The following is an 18,104-nucleotide window of genomic DNA, read 5'->3' as shown; positions in this document are numbered from 1 at the left end:
CCACCTGGCTACTCCCGAACAGGACAGCACCTCTTCAACCACCTCCAGCTTCCAAGACCTCCCTCTTCTTCCTTCTCCAACTCCCCTCCCCTGTCATTCTGGGCTTTGAGCTTTGAGACGTCGTCGCTGATGGATGGGCAGGCATCAGCTGTCAGAAACCTGGGCAGCCCTCCCAGTGGCTTCCTAGCCCTCCTCTGGCTGGAGCCTCGGATGGCAGGAGCTCAGGGCTTCTTGTCTACTGCCTGGACCCCCAGCATCTTACTTGGGGTCTTACTTATACCGTTATAGCCTCTGAGAATGAGCCTCTACTGCAGGGGGCAGGAGACCAGTCTTGAGACTTGTTCCTAGCAGCCACTTCTATCAACGTGTCGCCTTCAATAAAAGTGGGGGGAGGGGAAATTGGCTGGCAGCCTTCTTCCTGGTTCCTTGCATGAAGGGCCCACCAGCAGTTCAGTGACCCCTCTTCAATGGCTGTCATCTAAGCCTGTGTCTGCCCCCATCTCCAGTCAGCCCGCGCTCTCCCACTTTTCCCTCTGGCCTCTGCTCAGCCACAGAGCCTACCATGTGGGAACCCAGGAGGCCAATTAGCCTAGAAAACAGCTCTGTAGAGGGTCCTGATGTGGCTGGACTCAGTGGGGAGCAGATATATTGCAAATGGGTTGCAACTTCAAGACCCTGAAGCCAGGAAACTTGCTGGGGAAGCGTTTCTTCTGTTCCTTCAGGCCTCCCACCTCTCCAGGCTGGGGCACTTTCTACCAGCATTATACTCCTACTTACCCTAGAAACTCCCGACCTTCCTCCCTGCCCTCCTTCTTGGGCTTAGTCTCACGTATGGGCCACAAGATGAGTGGTCTGGGAGCATCTCCATTTCAGCCCTCCCCGCCTCCAACCTCTCCGTCCATCTCCCTTCCCCAGCCTCTTGGGTTTGAGGCATTCGAGATCCTTTTCCATGTCTGTCCAGGCCTTCCTTTCATTCCTGTGGGTCCAGATAGGGACTTTGGAAAGGCCCAAAGGACCATCATGAGGCTAAGTTGCCCCAGAGCCCCAGGACATGGATGGATGGGCCCATTTCTTCCTCATTTCCCCCCAACCCACAACTCCTTCCCTGGCCTCTGTTTCATACTTCCATGCCTCACCTTTACAAAAGGACATGCCCTCTCGGTTTGCCCTCGGTTCCTCCCCTGCTTCCTCGTTTCTCCCAGGCTCTATCCCTCCCCACCCGAAACCCAGTCCAGGGCAGGCCAATGCTATTGGTGCTTCTTCACTTCGGGACCCAGTTCCATATTTGTCTTTGATATGTCTCCTCTTCCTGACACCTCCTTCAGTCCCTCTCTGGACCCCAGGGCCTAAGAGTCAGTGCTGACTGTAAAAGGGTCATCCATCTCCTACCCAGTTCAAAGCACTTTAGTCTGACGTGGGCCATAGGGGCTGCTCAGAGAAGGATGGAGAAGGAAGAATCCAGCCATTTTCCAATCCAGTGCCAATTAGCCCACTTATCATCCCAAAGGTGCATGTGCCCTGTGCCAATTTCTCCTCGGGACTGAGACAACCCCTCCAACCTTCTCACCTCCCTTAACACCATCCATAGTAATGTGCACATTACCGGGGTACACAGAAGGCAGGATCTTTGACTTTGGGCCAATGATTTTCTTCTTCGGGTCAGAGTTTCCCTGCTTGACAGGGGGAGTGTGAGATTTGCCTCCTCAAATGCTCCAGAACCCTCCAGTGAAAGAATTAGGTTTTTTGTTTTGTTTTTGGATTTGGGGGAAGGGATTTGAGGAGGGAAGAGAGGATATGGGGATATTCAGACTGTTTCTAAGTCTGAACCTCTCTCTGTCCTGAACTGTCCCCACGGTTACTCAAGCAAGAGGGGGAACAGTTTTGCCTACAGTTCCAGAGACACAGAGAACAAAGCGGTGACCATTTTTCTTTAGGCTGGCCCCTGGGAGGGGCTGTGAGCAGCTTCGACTGGAACTTTGTTTGGATTCTGTGTATGTATGTATAATTTATTTGAAATGTGATGGATAAAGTGTTCCCATTTGGGGGCTGAAATTAGCAACTGGCCCTTGGGCTAGGGGAAGGGGGGTGGGGTGGGGTGGGTATGCACTCCTGCCAAGGACTCCTAGCCCAGAACCCTCCCTAGAGCAGAGAAGGCTCTTTCTCCTCCTCAAGAGGTGGCTTGTTCTCATCCAGAAGGGCCTTGATTTTGGCTAGGGCCTTGCTTTCCATGACCACCCTAAGAGGAAAGGCTACTTCACCTCATTACCTCCAGAGGGCTGGGCTAGGCCAAGTGCCGAGGGCAGAGCTTCCTCCCAGGACTCATGTCCCCTCCAGCCAGGGCTGGCACCACTGCTTTGCCTAGCAGGGACTAGGGTAGGAGACTGTGTTTGGTCTCTCCAGATTGCCAGAGGCCAACAGGCAGGACGCTTGCCCTCTGCCCTACCAAACTCTGACACTGCCAGGGTGCCCACCAAGGACCTTTTCGGAATTTTGAGTTCCCTCCACTACCATGATCATAGGTCTCTTCCTTCTGGGATTGAAGATCGGGGTGGGGGGTGGGGGGAGAATGTTGCATGTTGTTTTCTGATGCTTGTTACTACACATTTGAATAAACAGTGCTTCGAAGCATTTGCCAGGAAGGAGCTAAGACTAGAGCCCTTCCAGGGATTTTTTTTTTCTCTTCTTCCCATTGCTTTAAGTTCTTGCATTTCCGCCAAAACACCATTCCACTCCTCTCCACCCTGCACCCCAAGCAATAGAGTCTGCATTTCCTCTTTTAGTGGCACCAATTAGTCCAAAGTAACTGAGACTGGTTAGCAAATTTGAGCAAACTCAAAAGGCGAGAGATAGTGGCTTTCACAGTGCTGTTTCCCTTTGCTCTCCTAAGCTTCCTGTCAGGAGGTGAGGGCCGCGTGCCTTGCCCTTTTAACTACAAAGGTTCTTTCTGAACAAACTTGCACCTCTATCCCCGTTCTGACAAGTGACCCTTACATTCCCTAGAAAAAACACACTTACACATGACGTTACATTCAATTTCAACAAGTTCCTGGACCATCCCCCCCATCCCATCATCTTTGGTTCTCAGGTTAAGAATCTCTGCTCTCAGAGATTATCTTCACAGTACTTAAACCTTCCCTGGGTGAAAATGAGAAGAAAGTCTGAGGTCTTGAAGTCACAGACCTTGATTTATTTGCCTCCAGTTTGGTTTCCTTTAGCTGAAGGAATGAATATGGGGTGAGCTGTGAGAGTTGAAAAGGGAAAAGAGAACTAGTCTCTCTTTTCTGATGTGATGGGGGGGCAGGCTTTTGTCTCTTGATTGTGGGAGGGTGGGAAGAAATGTTATCAGCTGAGAAGAAGAAAGAGGATGATTAAGGTATTTTCCAGGCCTTAGCAAGGAAAATGACAGATCTGATGAGAAATCTCCCTATGCTGAGGCTCTGGTAGCAGCCTTTCCAGCAGAGAAAATATTCATTAGAAAAAGAAGCCAAAGTGATGGATGGAGTCAGGGTCCAGCCAGGGTTTGGGAAGAGGCGGTACAGGGTATCGATCGTAGTTCTCAGGAGGAGAGAAGGATCAGCAGAGATGCTGCAAACACCAGCAGCCTCGGGGCCACCCCAGTTCCGGGGCTGGCTCTGGCTCAGAGATAGCCTTCTGTCATCCTGACAGGTGATCTTGATCAGCTCATCTAGGTCCTCCCAAACCCAGACAACGCCACTCCAGCCCTCTACCCTGCTTCAGGGCACCGTGGGTTTCCCACAGAAGAGACACAACACCAGAGCCGAGGACCCTCCCCCACTCCAACCCTCGTGTCCTTCAGCACATCCTACAGACTCCCTCCCCTTGCCCTTCGGATTCACAGCGCCCACCTCCCTGCACCTACCCTATTCGATCTACAGGGGAGCGAAGTCGCTTCTTGACCGCCAGCCCGGGAAGGGGCGCCAGCCAGCTGGCGAAGGCACGGCTTAGAGGGGCGTCTTGGGCAGAGAGAGGCTTGGGGCTGGGGTGTGTACGCAGTGGGCTTGGGAGAGCGTGCTGGTAGCACAAAGAATGTGTGCACAAGGGTTAGGAGAGGAGGTCCTGGGGCTTTGGTCTCTTTGCCCTCCGCAATTGTGCATTTTGGAAGGGCTCTTGCTGCAAGCTCCGTAGGCACCGGCAAGTCCCTCCAAGACTACACTTCCCAGAAGGCTATGCGACAGGGAGAGTGAGGGGAGGACAACCTGTGCTGCGCTTGCGCAAAGAGTGAGCTGGAAAGGTGGGAGGGAGAGGGGAGGCGTGCCCGCGGCGGGGCTAGGGGGAGGGGGCCGCGCGGCGGTGGCGCCGGGGCGGGCGCGCGTCCGCGGCGGTGATGGCGGTGCGTGAACGCGCGGCGGCAGCAATGGCCGCTCTGGAGCGGCGGGTGCCGAGTCTCGATGACTTCGCGGGACAGAGCTGGAGCTCGTGGGTGGAACGGGCCGACCTGCCCGCGGCCGACGGTGAGTGAAGCTCCCCTAGAGTCCGGGGACCCCATCACTGTCTCCCCTCCCCCTCTCCGGGCCCCCGCCTGCAGAGGGGAGCCGCCGACGGGAGCCGCCGTCCGGCTCCCCGGCCCCCCAAACAAAGGACCCGCCGGGTCCTAGTGCCCGCCTGCTCCGTCACCTTCGCGCCTCCGGGTCCTAGCGCCGGCCCACCGCCCGTAGCCCACCCTGCCCACCTCTGCCTCTGCCGGTGCCCAGTACCTGCCCCAGCATCTGCTTGCTTTTACCTTCCTCTTCGTCTGCTGTCCTCTAGCTTCCGCCCCTCCTGCACCTGCCTAGGGCTTTCCCCGTCCGCAACAGTCCTCTCCACGTGTTTCCCACGCACCCCACTTCTGTGCCCCCCTCCCAACCCCCCTTGTTCCTTCGCCTTCTGCCCCACACCTCCTGCTCCTTTTCGGCGTTTGCCTGCGGGTTGCAGTGCCACTGGACCCCCGCCCCCTCCGCATTAGTTCGTCGGTCCATCCATTTATCCATCCTCCCTTCCTCCCTCCTTTCGTCCATCCATCCCTCTGTGCCTCCAACCCTCAGTCCTTTCCCGGGCCTCTTGCCCTGCCTCTTGGCTCTCTCCCCTGACCCCCACCTTCTCTAGGCCCCTGAGTGCCTTTGGTAAGCGGGCTGACAGCCCCTTCTGCTGATCTTTGTCTCCTGGGCCCCAGGGGGCACCTGGCCTCGTGGCCTTTGGGGTGACAGCAGGCATCACAGCCCTGAAGAAGTTTGCAAGTGAAGAGGTGGAGGAGGAGACCGCATGGAGCGGTCTCTGATGACACTTGTTCTCCTCAGACATCCCACTCCCAGCTCAGTTCTGCCCATCAGTGCATTTTAACGGACTTAAGAGTGGGAGCTGCCCCTTGTCTCTTGCATGCCTAACCCACTACCCCTCATATCTGGAGATTATGTAAGACTGTCAGCGATCTTCTCATCCTAGAAAGGGGCAAATCTGTTAGTAGGCGTTAGAAGCACATCTGAGTGGAAGCCCAGGCCACCCTAGGACTGCCCCATGCTGGGTGGGCAAGGATGGGGCCATTGTCAGGGTCTGGGTGCTTTGAGAACCGGAAATGGAATCAGACGGGTTTGGTGACTCAGAATTGATTTTTTTTCCAAGGGACAGGGAGGGGGCATAGAGGAGGGAGGGGAGAGGAGTAAGGTAGGGGGATGGGGGAAAGCTGCTTTGCACAGCTAAGATGTTTTTGTCATCAACCCAGAAACTGAGGTATAAGGGCAACCCTTGCCCAAAGCCCTCCTAAAGAGGGGAGGCGCTTGCATAGATGACCAAAGGGACTTTGAAGATGCCAAAGGACCCCCGAGACAGCAGTTTCTCTGCTCTGTGACCATCCTGTCTATGCAGGACCTGAGAAGCTGGGTGTAACTTTGTCAGTACCACGGTAACCTAGGTGGAAGAAAATCGCATTCATGGGGATGGGGACCTGGGAGATATCTGTTTGGTGTGGCACAGAGTGGCAGGAAGGACCCATCTGAGAAATCTCAAGAAGGGACTTGGAGATTTATAGTAAAACATGCTAAGGATTGTTTCCCATTTAAATGAGGAAGCGGGCCCAGAAAAGAGATCATATGTATTCACAATCACCCAGCTACTCAGCAGTGGAACCCCAAATTGTGCCTTGGAGTGAAGAGTCCATAAGAAAGGTGGCAGGATCCTTCCTAAGGGGGTCAGCTCATTCCAGAGGTAGCAGCTGAAGGAAGAGTGGGCACTTGAGAATGACCCACTGAAAGGCTCTCCAAGGGGTCCTGAGCACCGGGAGCTTGTTAGAGAGTGTAGGCTTCCTACCCCTTGGCTGCTAGCGCTGGTTGGGTGGGAGACGGGGTTCCTGGGGCGGGGGTGGTCCTTCTAAACTGTGTTTCTCCTCCAGGGGCTGAGGTGGAGGAGAGTAACAAAAACACGAAGAAGTTGGATGCCATGACCCTCATTAAAGAAGGTGCGAGTTGGCGTGTGTTAGGGCTGGGGCCTAGGGCAGACAGGACCACCTTCCTCTCTTTCAACATATCCCAGGGGATATGTTGGGGATCCTCGCTTTGCTGGGTCTGAGTCAGCCCATTCCCCTGCCTCCTGTGACTCGTTGTGGGAGATCCTAATCTTAGGTGATTGGGCTCACTCACCTGACAGCCCGCGTTCTTAGGTTGAGCTCTAGAAGCTGAGAGCAGGCAGCATAAAGCCTGTCACGTCAGCTGGGGAGGGGGAAGTGTCTTCTGAGTTGGGGGGGGCGGGGTGCTGCCTGATCTTACAGGGAAACCCCGGGATCCCCAGCCCCAGTGATAAGGGCTTCTGTCATTGCAGACATGTCCATCTTCGGGCACTGCCCTGCCCACGACGACTTCTATTTGGTTGTGTGTAACCACTGCAGCCAAGTGGTGAAGCCTCAAGCTTTCCAGAAGCACTGCGGTGAGGGGAGCCCTAGGGAGGAGAAAGAGGGGACAGGGGAAGGTGGAACGTGGATCTCTGAGGACAGGGTCAGTCAGGAGGTCATGTGGGTCGTGGGGGGGAGGCCTCGGGGATCGGCAGGTCCTGGGGGCGGCTTCAGAGGACTGTGCCGGGTCAGAAGGATTGTTTGAGCAAAATTCTAGCATCTAGTGAAATTAGGGGAAGAGCAAAGAGGTTCAGGAAGCCAAGTCCTAATTTTGAGTCTGGAAGGCTCAGATTCAAGTGGGAAAAATGGCAAATTTAGAATCTCAGGCTTGGGAAATTGCAGATTTTGGTATCGTGAGTCTGTGAGCAGGGTCAGGAGGTGGGGGAAGGAGGCAGTTGATACCACTCACCTCGATTACTCTCTCCACCTCCTGGTGACAGAAAGAAGACATGGGCCCCTCAGCAAGCTTTACGCCCGGGCCCCACCCCCACCTCCAGCCCCTGCCAGCTCTCAGAAATGCCATGTAGTGAATGGGCAGGGCCCAGCTTGTAGGGCCCCAGGTTCCACCAAAACCTCCTCCAGGGAGAAGGGCCAGGGGTCCCGGAGCCGTGGCCACCCGCCTCCTGAGAAGACACAGAAGGACAACCTCTGGTAAGGAGAGGCTGGAGACTCCCTGAGACCAGCCTTGACCCTGACCCTAGCCCAGGGAGGCGTTAACACAAATGGAGACAGCTGTGGGGCAATGGGCCCTGCTCACAGCAGGAGGCAGCCACTCTCTCTGCAGCTCCCTTCTGTGTGATCCAGGGAATATGGGGTGCCCTTTCGCCACGTCCTGCACCCCTGCTGGAGCCCACCCAAGTTCCAGGGCTGGGAAGGAGGTGGCTCTGGGCTAGAGTCCAGGGCCCAGGCCCAGCCCCCCGTCCCCCAGCTCACACCCTCTCTCCATGTGTAGCCTTTTCGTACCTGTGGTGAATTTGGAGAAGATGTCCAGTCTCCCGAAGCCCGACGGACATGGAATCAGGCTGGCCCCGCCCTCTGCTCTCCTCAGCCAGCCTGCTGGCCTCACCAAGGACTCCCCGGGAAAAATCCCCACGGCACCCCCTTCTAAAGAACTTCCAGGGAGAGAGAGCATCGAGATGACCCCCAGCGAGGGCCCCAGTCACCGGGCTGAAGGCAGTCCCCCTGAAAAGGAGCCTGGTGGGGCCAGGCTGCCCCCCAAAACCCACCGGAAGATGGCCCGTGAGTAGTAATGTGGTCTTGGGGGTCAGGAAGGTAGAGTGGGGGACCCCTTTGGACAGCTTGGTCCTTGGGCCTGAAGGAGAGGGGTCAGGAAGGAGTGGGCCTGGCCGTCCCTGGTTGCCAGGGTACCAGAGCCCCTGGTCACTGCTTGACGTGGACATACACTTGAACTCCTTGCTTTCTAGGAAGCTTCTCTCCAGCCCAGGTCTCCTGGTCAAGGCTAAGGGAGCTTATGCCCAAGCAGGTGAAGGTATTCTTCCTCACCCTGGGCTGTTGACCTTTATCTCTCCTCTCACCTAGATCCAGGGCACCAGACCCCCCACTGCTGGTTTCCCTGGCGTCCCAGCCTGTGGCTACCTTTGTGCTGTGATCTGTGTTGCCCTGTTTTGGACTTGGAATCGCCAAAAGGAGTGCCTGGGCTGGGAATGGGGGCGGGGATGGTTCTTGTGCCTCTGCAGCAGTGGGTTTCTGATGCCCAGAGGAGTTTCTCTGGAAGGCTGCAGCCCCGGACTTGAAGGCCAGAGGTTCTTCTGTCGTAGGCCCAGCTCTTCCCAGGCCTTCCTTTGGGCCTCCTGGAAATGGCCTTGGGGTTCACGTGAACGATTTTCCCCACAGGGAAGGAGTGCGACCTCAACAGGCAGTGTGGGGTAATAAACCCAGAGACCAAAAAGATCTGCACTCGCCTGCTGACCTGCAAGGTAATCTCAGTCCCACGCACAGTGAGGGAGGACAGCACAGACACGGGGCCTGGGCAAGGAGAGAAACTGCAGTGTTATCCAAGATTCAGCTCGGGGTGGGGGTGAAGCCCAGGTGAGGCAAGGCGAGAGGAGGCTGCCCCCAGTGGGCCTGAGCTGGGAGCAGTAGGCAGAGTGCCCCACTCCAAAGGAAGGTTCTGAGCCTGTGGGGGGAGTGAAACAAAGACACACAAATACACCTACAAACACACTCACGCCCCCTCTCTCCGCTTGCCCAGGCTAGCGCACACTGCTGCCCCTCACTCCTGCTCAGCTCACACCCCCTCCCCGCCCCTCACCCTGCTCTATTCTAGATCCACTCGGTGCACCAGCGCCGGGAGGTCCAGGGCCGAGCCAAGGACTTTGACGTGCTAGTGGCAGAGCTGAAGGCCAATTCCCGCAAAGGGGAGTCTCCCAAAGAGAAGAGCCCAGGGCGCAAGGAGCCCACTCTTGAGCGCCCCTCCCAGGAGCCCCCCTCGTCAGTCCAGGTTGTGGCAGCGGCCGCCCCCAGCAGCACCTTCTCTGCTCGCGCCAAGCAGACCTACCCGTACTGTGCACTGCCCAGGTATGTCCAGGGTCCAGTCCCCCACCTGGGGGGCACCTGGTTCCAAGCCATCAGGGACCCCGGGAGACAGGTCCAGGGAGTCTCACTCCGCCCCGAGTTGGGGGGATAGCTGGGGCCCCTGGCAGTGGTGCGGAAGTAGGTGACTCCGTGCTCCTACCGCAGCGCAACACCGCTGTGCCTCAGCCTCTCTCTAGGGTGCTGGTTCCACTGCCTGGGATAAAAACCTTGGCCCAGCTGCTTCTCACAGGCCAAAACTTGTCCTGGGGGAACTGAAAGGGTCAGGGTCCTGCGTGAGGCAGTCCTACTGTGTATTCATTCACTGGCCCTTCGTGTGCAGAGGCTGCGCTGGAGCCCGGGGAGAGCCCACCTTGCTGAAGGAGACACACACGCAGGTCTGCCTGTAACACAAGGGGCAGACCCGAAACAGGCTCAGCTCACAGGCAGGCTCACAGGAATATGTGATGCAAGAAGGGGGTTGAGGGAATTGACTGGGCTGACCAGAGCTGGGTGCAGTTAAACTCAGAAGATTTTCTGGAGGTGGCGAATCTGGAGCAGATTTCCCCCCAAGGAGGCAGGGCCTGGGAAATGAAGGGGCTGGGGAGAGGATCCCTTGGGAGCTGTGGCCCCTGACCTTTCTGGCTCTTACCTCTGTGAGCTCTGTTGTTCCTCCCTTGCTGTCCTCCTTCCTCTTTGTCTCCTTGCTCAGCAGGGGGTCTGCCCTGGCTTTCTGGAGCTTGGCGGGTTCAGGGACACCCCCACCCTGACCCACTCTGGTCTCCTTGCCCTCACATCCCCTTTGGCCCTTCCAGGTCCCGGGCCTCCTCTGAGAGTGAGTTGGATGATGAAGGCCCCTGTGGTGGTGATGGGGACCCAGGCCTGTTCCCCTTTCCCCTGCCCCGGGGTGGGGCCCAGGCCTCCAGCGAGGAGAGTGAGGAGGAAGGGACATCTGAGGACCTCCACCTCCCCCCTGACTGCCATTATGCAACCCGGCCCCCGCGGCCACAGGCGGTAAGGACCTGGGGCAGGGACCTGGGGTGGGGGGTGGCCCAGCCCTCCTGGCCCACAGATCCTTTGCGCAGGAGCCCTCCTGCGTCCCAGGCCCCACTAACCGTGGCCCTTCCTTCTGCCTCTAGTTCTGCACCTTTGGGAGCCGGCTGGTGAGTCCAGGATGCTACGTGTTTAGCCGCCGGCTGGACCGGTTCTGCTCAGCACTGAGCTCCATGCTGGAACGGCACCTCAGCTCACACATGTGGAAGTGAGTCTTTTGGGCCTGGAACTGCCCTTTTTAGACCCCGGGCCCCGGACATCCATGGGCTTCAGAAGCTCTCATTCTTCTCACCTACCCATAGATGCGGTTTGGCTGTTTGGCAAGACCCCAGATAGAATGAAGAGGACGTGGGGGAACTTGACAGCCTGAGGCTGGGCCGAGGCAGGGCCAGAGTGGGTGGTGTGGGAGTGAAGCCCGGCTCTTATCCGTCACTTCCAGTACCTTTTGGGTAACTAGGGGTAGGAGATGCCGAAACTGAAGTTTGAAATGAGGTTCTGAATGGGTCTAGATACTCGTTCATTCCTGCCTACCCGTGTGCTCTCTTCCTAAGCGTCAGTTCCAGTGTCTCCCAGCAGATGGCAGCAAGGCCAGGGCTCTGTGGGCCATTTCTAGGTGGGGCAGAGAGCTGGGTGGAGGTTGGTGGGGAGGTCCTCCTGTTTGCCTAGCGTCACAGCCGCGCTCTCTTTTTACTGCAGGAAGATCCCACCGGCGGCTGAGCCTCCATCCCACCTTGTCAGCTCCCCGCTCTCTGCTCCCCTGAGCCCATCCTCTACGGGCAGCTGCCCGCGCCTTCCAGGCCCACCCCCCCGACCCGCCTGCCCAGCCTCCACGCCCCCCGCCAAGGACAGCCTTGTCCCCAGCTACCCTGCAGGTTCTCCCAGCGTGGCAGCGGCCTGCAGCCAGGCGGAGTGCATGGGCGGGAGCCAGGCCATCACCTCACCCCTGCCTGCCAACACGCCATCCCCATCCTTCAGCAGACTCCCGCCTTCGAAGGCCAGCAAGTCGTCCAAAGGCAAGGACGGGGTTGAGGTGGAGGCCCCTTCTCGAAAGCGAAAGTTATCCCCGGGCCCTACCACTTTCAAACGGACCTGCATCCTGGAGCCCTCTGGAAAAGGCAAACCCTCTGGCTGCCGGGGCCTCTCGGCCAAGACTAAAACAGCCCTGGGCCTGGGGCTTAATGGGACGGTGGGGCCAAGAGTGAAGCGGGCAGGGCCTCTGGACTGTCGGGGCTCCCCTCATCAGCCCCCCACACCCGTCAAGGCTTCTCAGCTGGACAACCGGGGAGCAGCTGGACACCCAGCCAAGGCCCTGTCCACCAACTGCCTCTCCGAGGAGGAGGTAGCCAAGAAGCGGAAAAACCTGGCTACTTACTGCCGGCCGGTGAAGGCCAAGCACTGCCAGGCCGGTGGCCCTGCCGATGCGGCCTGCTCCGTGCGCCGCAAGAAGCCGGGGCCTGCCATGGCCTTTGAGGAGAAATGTTCTGCACTGAAGGTACCAGCCCAGCTCCCTGAAGAGCACGGGCAGGGAGAGATCAGGATGGACGAGGGTAGAACGCACAGTGGGCACCTGGCACAGAGAAGGTGCTAAGTAAACGTTTGGGCGGGGAAGGGATTCTGAAAGGGGAAGTTGAGAGAGTTCTTGGGCTGTCTTTTCTAGGGAGAGGTGGGTCAGCTCTTTGAAAGGTGACCCAGCTTTTGCTTGATGGGCCTTCCGCTAGCTCTCCCTTGAGCTGAGGAGATGCTACCTCTCCCCTGCCCCCACATTTGCTTCTGTTTCAATGAAAGGGCCACTTTCTGACCCCTCACACCAGGAACTGGAGCTACCTCTGTCCCCTGAAGGAAAGGAAGTTGGACTTCATGAACTCTGATGGGGAAAGGTTTGGGCAGCGGGGTTGAGCTTGGGTCGCTGAGCCGTGGCCTGATATGCTGGGCGGCGGGGTGGGCGGGCTGGTCTTGTTCATGGGTTCTGCCTCTGGGCATCAGGGCCTGGAAGGGCAGGGACACCACGCGAGGTCCATGTATGCATAGGTGCCCACTTCCAGAATTTCAGGTGCCAGGCAAGTCCTCCAGGGTTTCTGGGAAAGCCAGCGGCCAGGTTTCTGTGCCTCTTCTGACAGGAGCCCTGGAGTAGCACACTCTGGGCTGTCCAGAGGATCTCGGCCAGGAGGGACTTACCGGCGGTGAGAAGGGGGCTGCTTTTCCGCTGTAGGCACGGGCCAGATGCATACGCACTCCTCTGGCACCCATACGAGAGTAGTGAGTTGGACAGTGCCCTCACGTGTGCGCGTGCGCGCGCGCGCACGGGTGTTCTCAGGCTGTCCCCCGCTCGGCTGGCATTCATCTTTCCCCTCGTCCAGCGTTCGTCACCAGCCCAGCCAGGAGGAAAGCAAGCTTTAGCTCTAATGGTGCACACAGTTCACTGGGTGCCCCTAGCCTGACCGTGTCTCTTGCCTCTTGTCTTCCTGCAGTCTAAAGCCCATTAACAAGAAAGTGCCTGCCCACTGCGACGGAGCCGTCAGCACCTCCTCCCCTCCAGATCCGGGCCCCAGGCTGCGGCCGCTTTTTATAACTTTATATTATTTTTTTTAAGAAAAAAAACTCTTTAAAATACCTCAAGACTGTCTCCCTGTTCTGTTGCTGCTAAGAAAATGTAAAAACAGAAACATAGAAAAGGAAGGAAAAAGATGGAATAAAATGAGTGTCCGTGCTGTCCCCATCCGCACCCCAGGAGGCAGAGATGATAGGCAGCCAGACTCCAGCTCCTGGCGCTTGCTCATGTATTTTTGTCCTTTTAAATGGTGTGGGAATGGCTGGGGTTTGTGTCATGGTGGAGTCTTCTCTCCAGAGAGGATGATGAGGCATATGGCTCTGAGTGAGCAAGGCTCGCCAGAATCTTTATCCCAGAGATGACTCCGGTCCCGTTGGGAAGGGAAACTTGACCGGGGCAAGGGAGCCACTCCTCTGGCTCTCCTCTCAGGTCTTTGCCCTGAGGGTCTGTGGGAGTTCGCCCGGGCCCTTTTCCAGTCTTCCAGCAACGCTGGGCCTCCATCCTGTCTCTGAACTCAGTCTCTTCAGCTGTTCCTGCCCTTGCCGCCTCGCCCTAGCAGCCTTATTTTCTCAACTATGGGGGGAGCTCGATTTGAGTTGGTAACTGCTCTCAGGATGTCCGGGATTTCTGTGGGACAGCCTGTTTTGGCCCCTGTCCCTGGCCTGTGGGTTTGCTCCAGGTAGGCCTCCTTAAGCTGAACCACACCTCTTTGGAGGCAGAAAGGGGAAAGGTAGGATCGCTTAGAAAACTTCTGGTGTGGGAGGCAGCAGGAGTGTGGGAGGTTCTGGTCCCTCAGGGTCACCTGGCCCCCCAGGGCCAAGCAGATGGTGTGGAGGTGGGAAGGGCTAGCAGTGCCCTGGTTCTTCCATTTATCCCACTGGAGGCTGTTGTGCCGATAGGGGTGACACTTGCCTCTCCCAACTTGGGTCCTCAAACCTGAACTCACCAGGCACGGGCACTAGTTTTTGGCCTGGTCCTTACCTTCCAGTGTCCTTGCTTTTAGGCAGGGAGGACTCTTAACTCCCTTAACAAGACGGAAGAAGGGATGGCAGGAGGGTGTGGGCAGGCCGAGAAATCCAGTGTTTCTGGAAGGCGGTTCCAAGCGCTGGTTTCACACTCTTGGTTCAGTGCACGGAGTTTGTGATTGGGGTTTGGGGGAAATCCGTTGCCATAAGTGTAATTTCCACAGGCTACTTGAGACGTAAGCCCTTGTGGCCATAAAGATTACAAATGAGGTTGACCGAAGAAACCAGGCTGGCCGCCCCGCTGTCTACTCCGCTTCTGCCCCCGGGGCTCTCCAGGGCCGACGCGCTTTCCCCCCAGCCCCCAGGGGGCGCTGTGGGCAAGGCCGCCGTACTGCCGGCGGCGGCCGGGGGAGGGGCCTCTCCCGCCGCTGCGGCCGCCTCCACGATCGCAAACCCGGAAGGCGCGCTCCAGCAGCTGGGAGTGTGCGCCGGCCCGGCCCGGCCATGCAGCCCCTGGCGGTAGGTCTGGTTCCCGCTCCGGCGAGGGAGCCGAGACTGACCCTCTGCCTGCGGACAGGGAGTGGGATCTTGGCGCACCTGGTGGCTTTAGGCTTCACCATCTTTATGACTGTGTTGTCCCGGCCAGGAACCAGTGAGTGTGCAAGGCGGGGCGGGGCCAGGGAAGGGGGGGCGGAGCCGGGATATGCTGGGGGAGCGTCGCTGGGAGCGCTCCGAGATCTGGAGTGGGGACCCTCCCCCGCCTCAGTGGAGGGGCGAGCTGTGGAGGGGTAGTAACGGCGAGGTGGGGCGGGCCCCGGGAGGTGGGTCCTGGAAGGGTGGGGCTTTGGGCGCGGGAGTGGGAAGGCAGACACTCAGTTGAACTCACCAGTTCATCAGAAGCGGAGCCCCGCGTGGAGGATACAAGTAAAGGAGGCCAAGGTCCATTCTAGGACTGGGCTGACAGCTGCGAGCTGCCGGATGGGGAACCCAGGCCAGACGGGTTTGTCCCCTTGGTTGCTCACCTTAAGGCCCATTGGCTGCTCCGCTTTGCACGGAGTTCCTGATTCGGTCTGGGAATGGTACACTGGCCTGTCCCCTGTAGCCGGATTCTTTGGGCTCCAGCCAGCCACAGGGGCAGAAACATGGTGCCCAGCCGTCAGTCTGTTCTCTTTGATTCTTAGGTCTTTTCTCCTGGCACCCTGTATTCATGGCCTTGGCGGTGAGTTTGGGCTTCTTTTCTGCAGCTGATTTGTTTGGAAATGCCCCCTAGGGAAGCATCCAGCCTTCGCAGGCTCAGCCCTTCTAAGGCTCAGAGAGGTGGGGGAAAGAGCAAGGGCCCCATCTTCCCCTGCAACCTAATTGGGAGACATGGAAGGCTGGGCTGTAGTTAGTGTCAGGTGGTTGAGGGGGGTTGGGAGGGTATGGAAGATGTGTCTTTCTCCCCTAGAGTCTGAAAGGAGGAAGTAGAAGTGGTGCTGTCCAGGCACCCCCCAGCTCCCTCCCCCCCACCCCCCACCCCCCACCCCCCCCACCCCCCACCCCCCCCCCCCGGCAAAGTTCAGGAGGCAGTTTAACATTTGCTAAAGATTTGCTTAACATTGGGCAAGAAATGGGGAGTCATCATTGCCTGTGGAGGAAGTAGGCATGGAGGTCAGTCTGAATGATAAGACTTCCACTCAGGTGTTGATTCTCACTTGTGCCCGGAAGTGCTGACTTGTGAGGCAGGAGGTCCTGGTGGGAGATCTTTAGCCTCCACCCTTTGTCGTCCCTGTTTAGATGTGTGAGAGCACCTCCTTTTTCTTAGGCCTCCACGCTGGGCCTGAGGCTCACTGGCCCTCTCCTGTGTTCACAGTTCTGCCTCTGCATGGCTGAGGCCATCCTGCTCTTCTCGCCTGAACACTCCCTGTTCTTCTTCTGCTCCCGAAAGGCCCGGATCCGACTCCACTGGGCAGGGCAGACCCTAGCCATCCTCTCTGCAGCCCTGGGCCTGGGCTTCATCGTCTTCAGCAGGACCCGCAGTGAGCTGCCCCACCTGGTGTCCTGGCACAGCTGGGTCGGGGCTCTGACACTGCTCGCCACTAGTGGTCAGGCACTGTGTGGGTTCTGTCTCCTGTGTCCTCGAGCAGCCAGGGTCTCAAGGGTGGCTCGCCTCAAGCTCTACCATCTGACTTGTGGACTGGTGGTCTACCTGATGGCTACAGTAACGGTGCTCCTGGGCATGTACTCGGTGTGGTTCCAGGCCCAGATCAAAGGCACAGCCTGGTACCTGTGCCTGGCACTGCCCCTCTATCCGGCCCTGGTGATCATGCACCAGATCTCCAGCTCCTACTTGCCAAAGAAGAAAATGGAAATGTGAGTTCCTGCGAACTCTGAATGTAGGTGGGACACTTGCCTCGGACTTAAATGTTCCCTTTGGTGACCTTCAGGGGATCCATTTCAGAAGTGGTAGGGTTTTTGCACTTCTTAGCTGGGCCAAGGGCTGCAGAAACCCAAATTGCTATTTCTGATGACTACTCAGTGGGCTGAAATGGGGAAGTATACTGGGTGCATTGGAAGGTGATGGGGGTGGGGTGCTTGATCCTGAAGCCTCCACTCTTGATGGGAGACGGAAGTGTTGGATGGTGGTGGTGATGGTGTTCGCAGTCATTTCTTGCCTGTGTACCCGATGGAGAATTGGGTTCTGGTAACTTATGAGTGACAGCAGTGGTTTTTGGGGTCTTCAGGAAAGCAGTGTGGAGAGAGACCCTGGGTTATGGTTCCTGTAGGATCTACTGGGCAACCTTAGGCAAGTCACGTGTCTCGGGACCAGTTTCTGCATCTGTGTCATGGATGCGTTTCTAAACAATCTCCAACATTCAGTGTCTATCAGGTTGATGCCACAGAACACACTCCCCGCTCTGGACTATGGGCTGGACCACTAAGCCGACTCAGGACGTCATTCCCTCTGCAGGGACAGGTCTGCTCTCGTGGCCTTCCAGGAATCTGCCAATTGGGCTCCTGGACTAGGGCACAGGGGGTCAGGCACTGTGGAGAGAAGAGTCCCAGATAGGCTCTCTTGAACTCCAAGACAATTAAAAGCACTAAAGTCACTTTAAAGCTTTTGTAGGAACAGAAGGGCATTGGCTTCAGCAAGGCTCTGGCTCCTGGCTGGGCTTCTTAGCTCAGTTAAGAACGTCCTTCAGCCCACCTCAGAATCTGGGCTTGAGGGCTGCAGGACATGAGCGAGCGCCTTTCCCTGCCAGGCATTCTGAGCGGTACAGTAGTCCTGAGCATCTCCTAGCCCTTCCTTGTTCTCAGGTACTTGCCCTAGCACATAGCTTTGTGGAGGGAATCCAAAGCTTTTAGAACAAAATGAGAGCTAGGAAATGGGGTAGGGCTTTTCTGATCTAGGAAAAACAAAGTCTCCCTGGTTCCCCTTCTCAGCTAAGCTCTTCTCAGTTGCTGTCTCTTGCCAGCTCTTCGGCCCAGGATGGGGCTGAGTGTGGCGCCAGCTGGCAAAAAAAGGGCTGGGCCCTCTTCCCTGCAGAAACCCCCTCCTTGTTCCAAACTGAAGGTAGTGCCCCAGACTGCCCTTAGTGGTGAGCTGGGTGCCAGACTGGTTAATAGTGGTCTGGCTCGGTCAGGGTAGGGGGGCGGGGGTGGGGGTGGGGATGGGACCTCCATAGATCATGGCAAGGACTGAAGACAGCCACGCCAGGAAAGCTGGTGTTGAGGCAGGTAGACAGCTCAGTGGAAGCTCTGGGAGGCCTGGGTGTAGGGGCTGGAGCCCCAGGTCCCGGGAGCAGGGCAGGTATTCCTAGAAGGCAGTAATTTAGGTGCCCCAGGTCTTCCTAAGATTGAAGACCTCCCTCTGAGTGGTTCAGAAGCAAGGAGACTGGTATGGTTTAACAATCCAGGCATGGGGTGTCCTCTGAGTGAATCTCTGGGGGGTCTCTGCTCTTCAGAGGGTGATTATTCCTGTCTCCTTGCCTTCTCTCCCCTCTGAGACTACCCAGTGTGGTCTGAACTCGGAAGAGATGGCTCCTGGCGCCGCATGAAGGACATTCTTATCTAGGGTCACTTTGCTCGGGGACTCCATCTCCTCTCCCCCCGTCACAGCCAGTGCTGGGAGTCTCACTGTCTCCAGCAG

The 18,104-nt window shown here is 57.5% G+C and overlaps 1 protein-coding gene across 4 annotated transcripts; it reads left to right on the top strand.

The window, feature by feature from the left end:
* Positions 1-4,326: 4,326 nt before the first annotated feature.
* ATXN7L2 (ataxin 7 like 2) lies at positions 4,327-16,662 on the top strand. Of its 4 annotated transcripts, none has more exons than XM_088022337.1 (11): positions 4,327-4,472; positions 6,383-6,448; positions 6,808-6,912; positions 7,318-7,528; positions 7,830-8,116; positions 8,732-8,814; positions 9,165-9,415; positions 10,225-10,423; positions 10,549-10,670; positions 11,159-11,954; positions 15,828-16,662. In XM_088022337.1, the coding sequence occupies exons 1-11, from the start codon at positions 4,346-4,348 to the stop codon at positions 16,329-16,331; spliced, it is 2,751 nt and encodes a 916-aa protein (XP_087878463.1). In that variant the 5' UTR covers positions 4,327-4,345; the 3' UTR covers positions 16,332-16,662. The 4 variants fall into 4 exon arrangements, with proteins under 4 accessions (XP_087878463.1, XP_027957975.1, XP_027957779.1 ...); XM_028102174.2 differs by lacking the exon at positions 15,828-16,662 and adding an exon at positions 12,931-13,078; XM_028101978.2 differs by lacking the exons at positions 4,327-4,472; positions 6,383-6,448; positions 6,808-6,912; ... (5 more) ...; positions 10,549-10,670; positions 11,159-11,954 and adding exons at positions 14,442-14,627; positions 15,157-15,194.
* Positions 16,663-18,104: the final 1,442 nt, after the last annotated feature.

The sequence above is a fragment of the Eumetopias jubatus genome, unplaced genomic scaffold, assembly GCF_037043125.1.
Source record: "Eumetopias jubatus isolate StellerSeaLion01/CBP00866 unplaced genomic scaffold, mEumJub1_p1.0 scaffold_4, whole genome shotgun sequence".
NCBI lineage: Eukaryota > Metazoa > Chordata > Mammalia > Carnivora > Otariidae > Eumetopias > Eumetopias jubatus.
The sequence above is the reverse complement of the archived record's forward strand: the minus strand, read 5'-3'. Positions and strand labels throughout refer to the sequence as shown.

Bases quoted from the DNA above. Each gene is read 5' to 3' on its own strand.
- ATXN7L2 (XM_088022337.1), top strand. From the start codon at position 4,346: ATGGCGGTGCGTGAACGCGCGGCGGCAGCAATGGCCGCTCTGGAGCGG. The intron at 6,913-7,317 runs GTGAGGGGAGCC...TCCTGGTGACAG, and splicing joins AGCTTTCCAGAAGCACTGCG to AAAGAAGACATGGGCCCCTC. The intron at 10,671-11,158 runs GTGAGTCTTTTG...TTTTTACTGCAG, and splicing joins CTCAGCTCACACATGTGGAA to GAAGATCCCACCGGCGGCTG.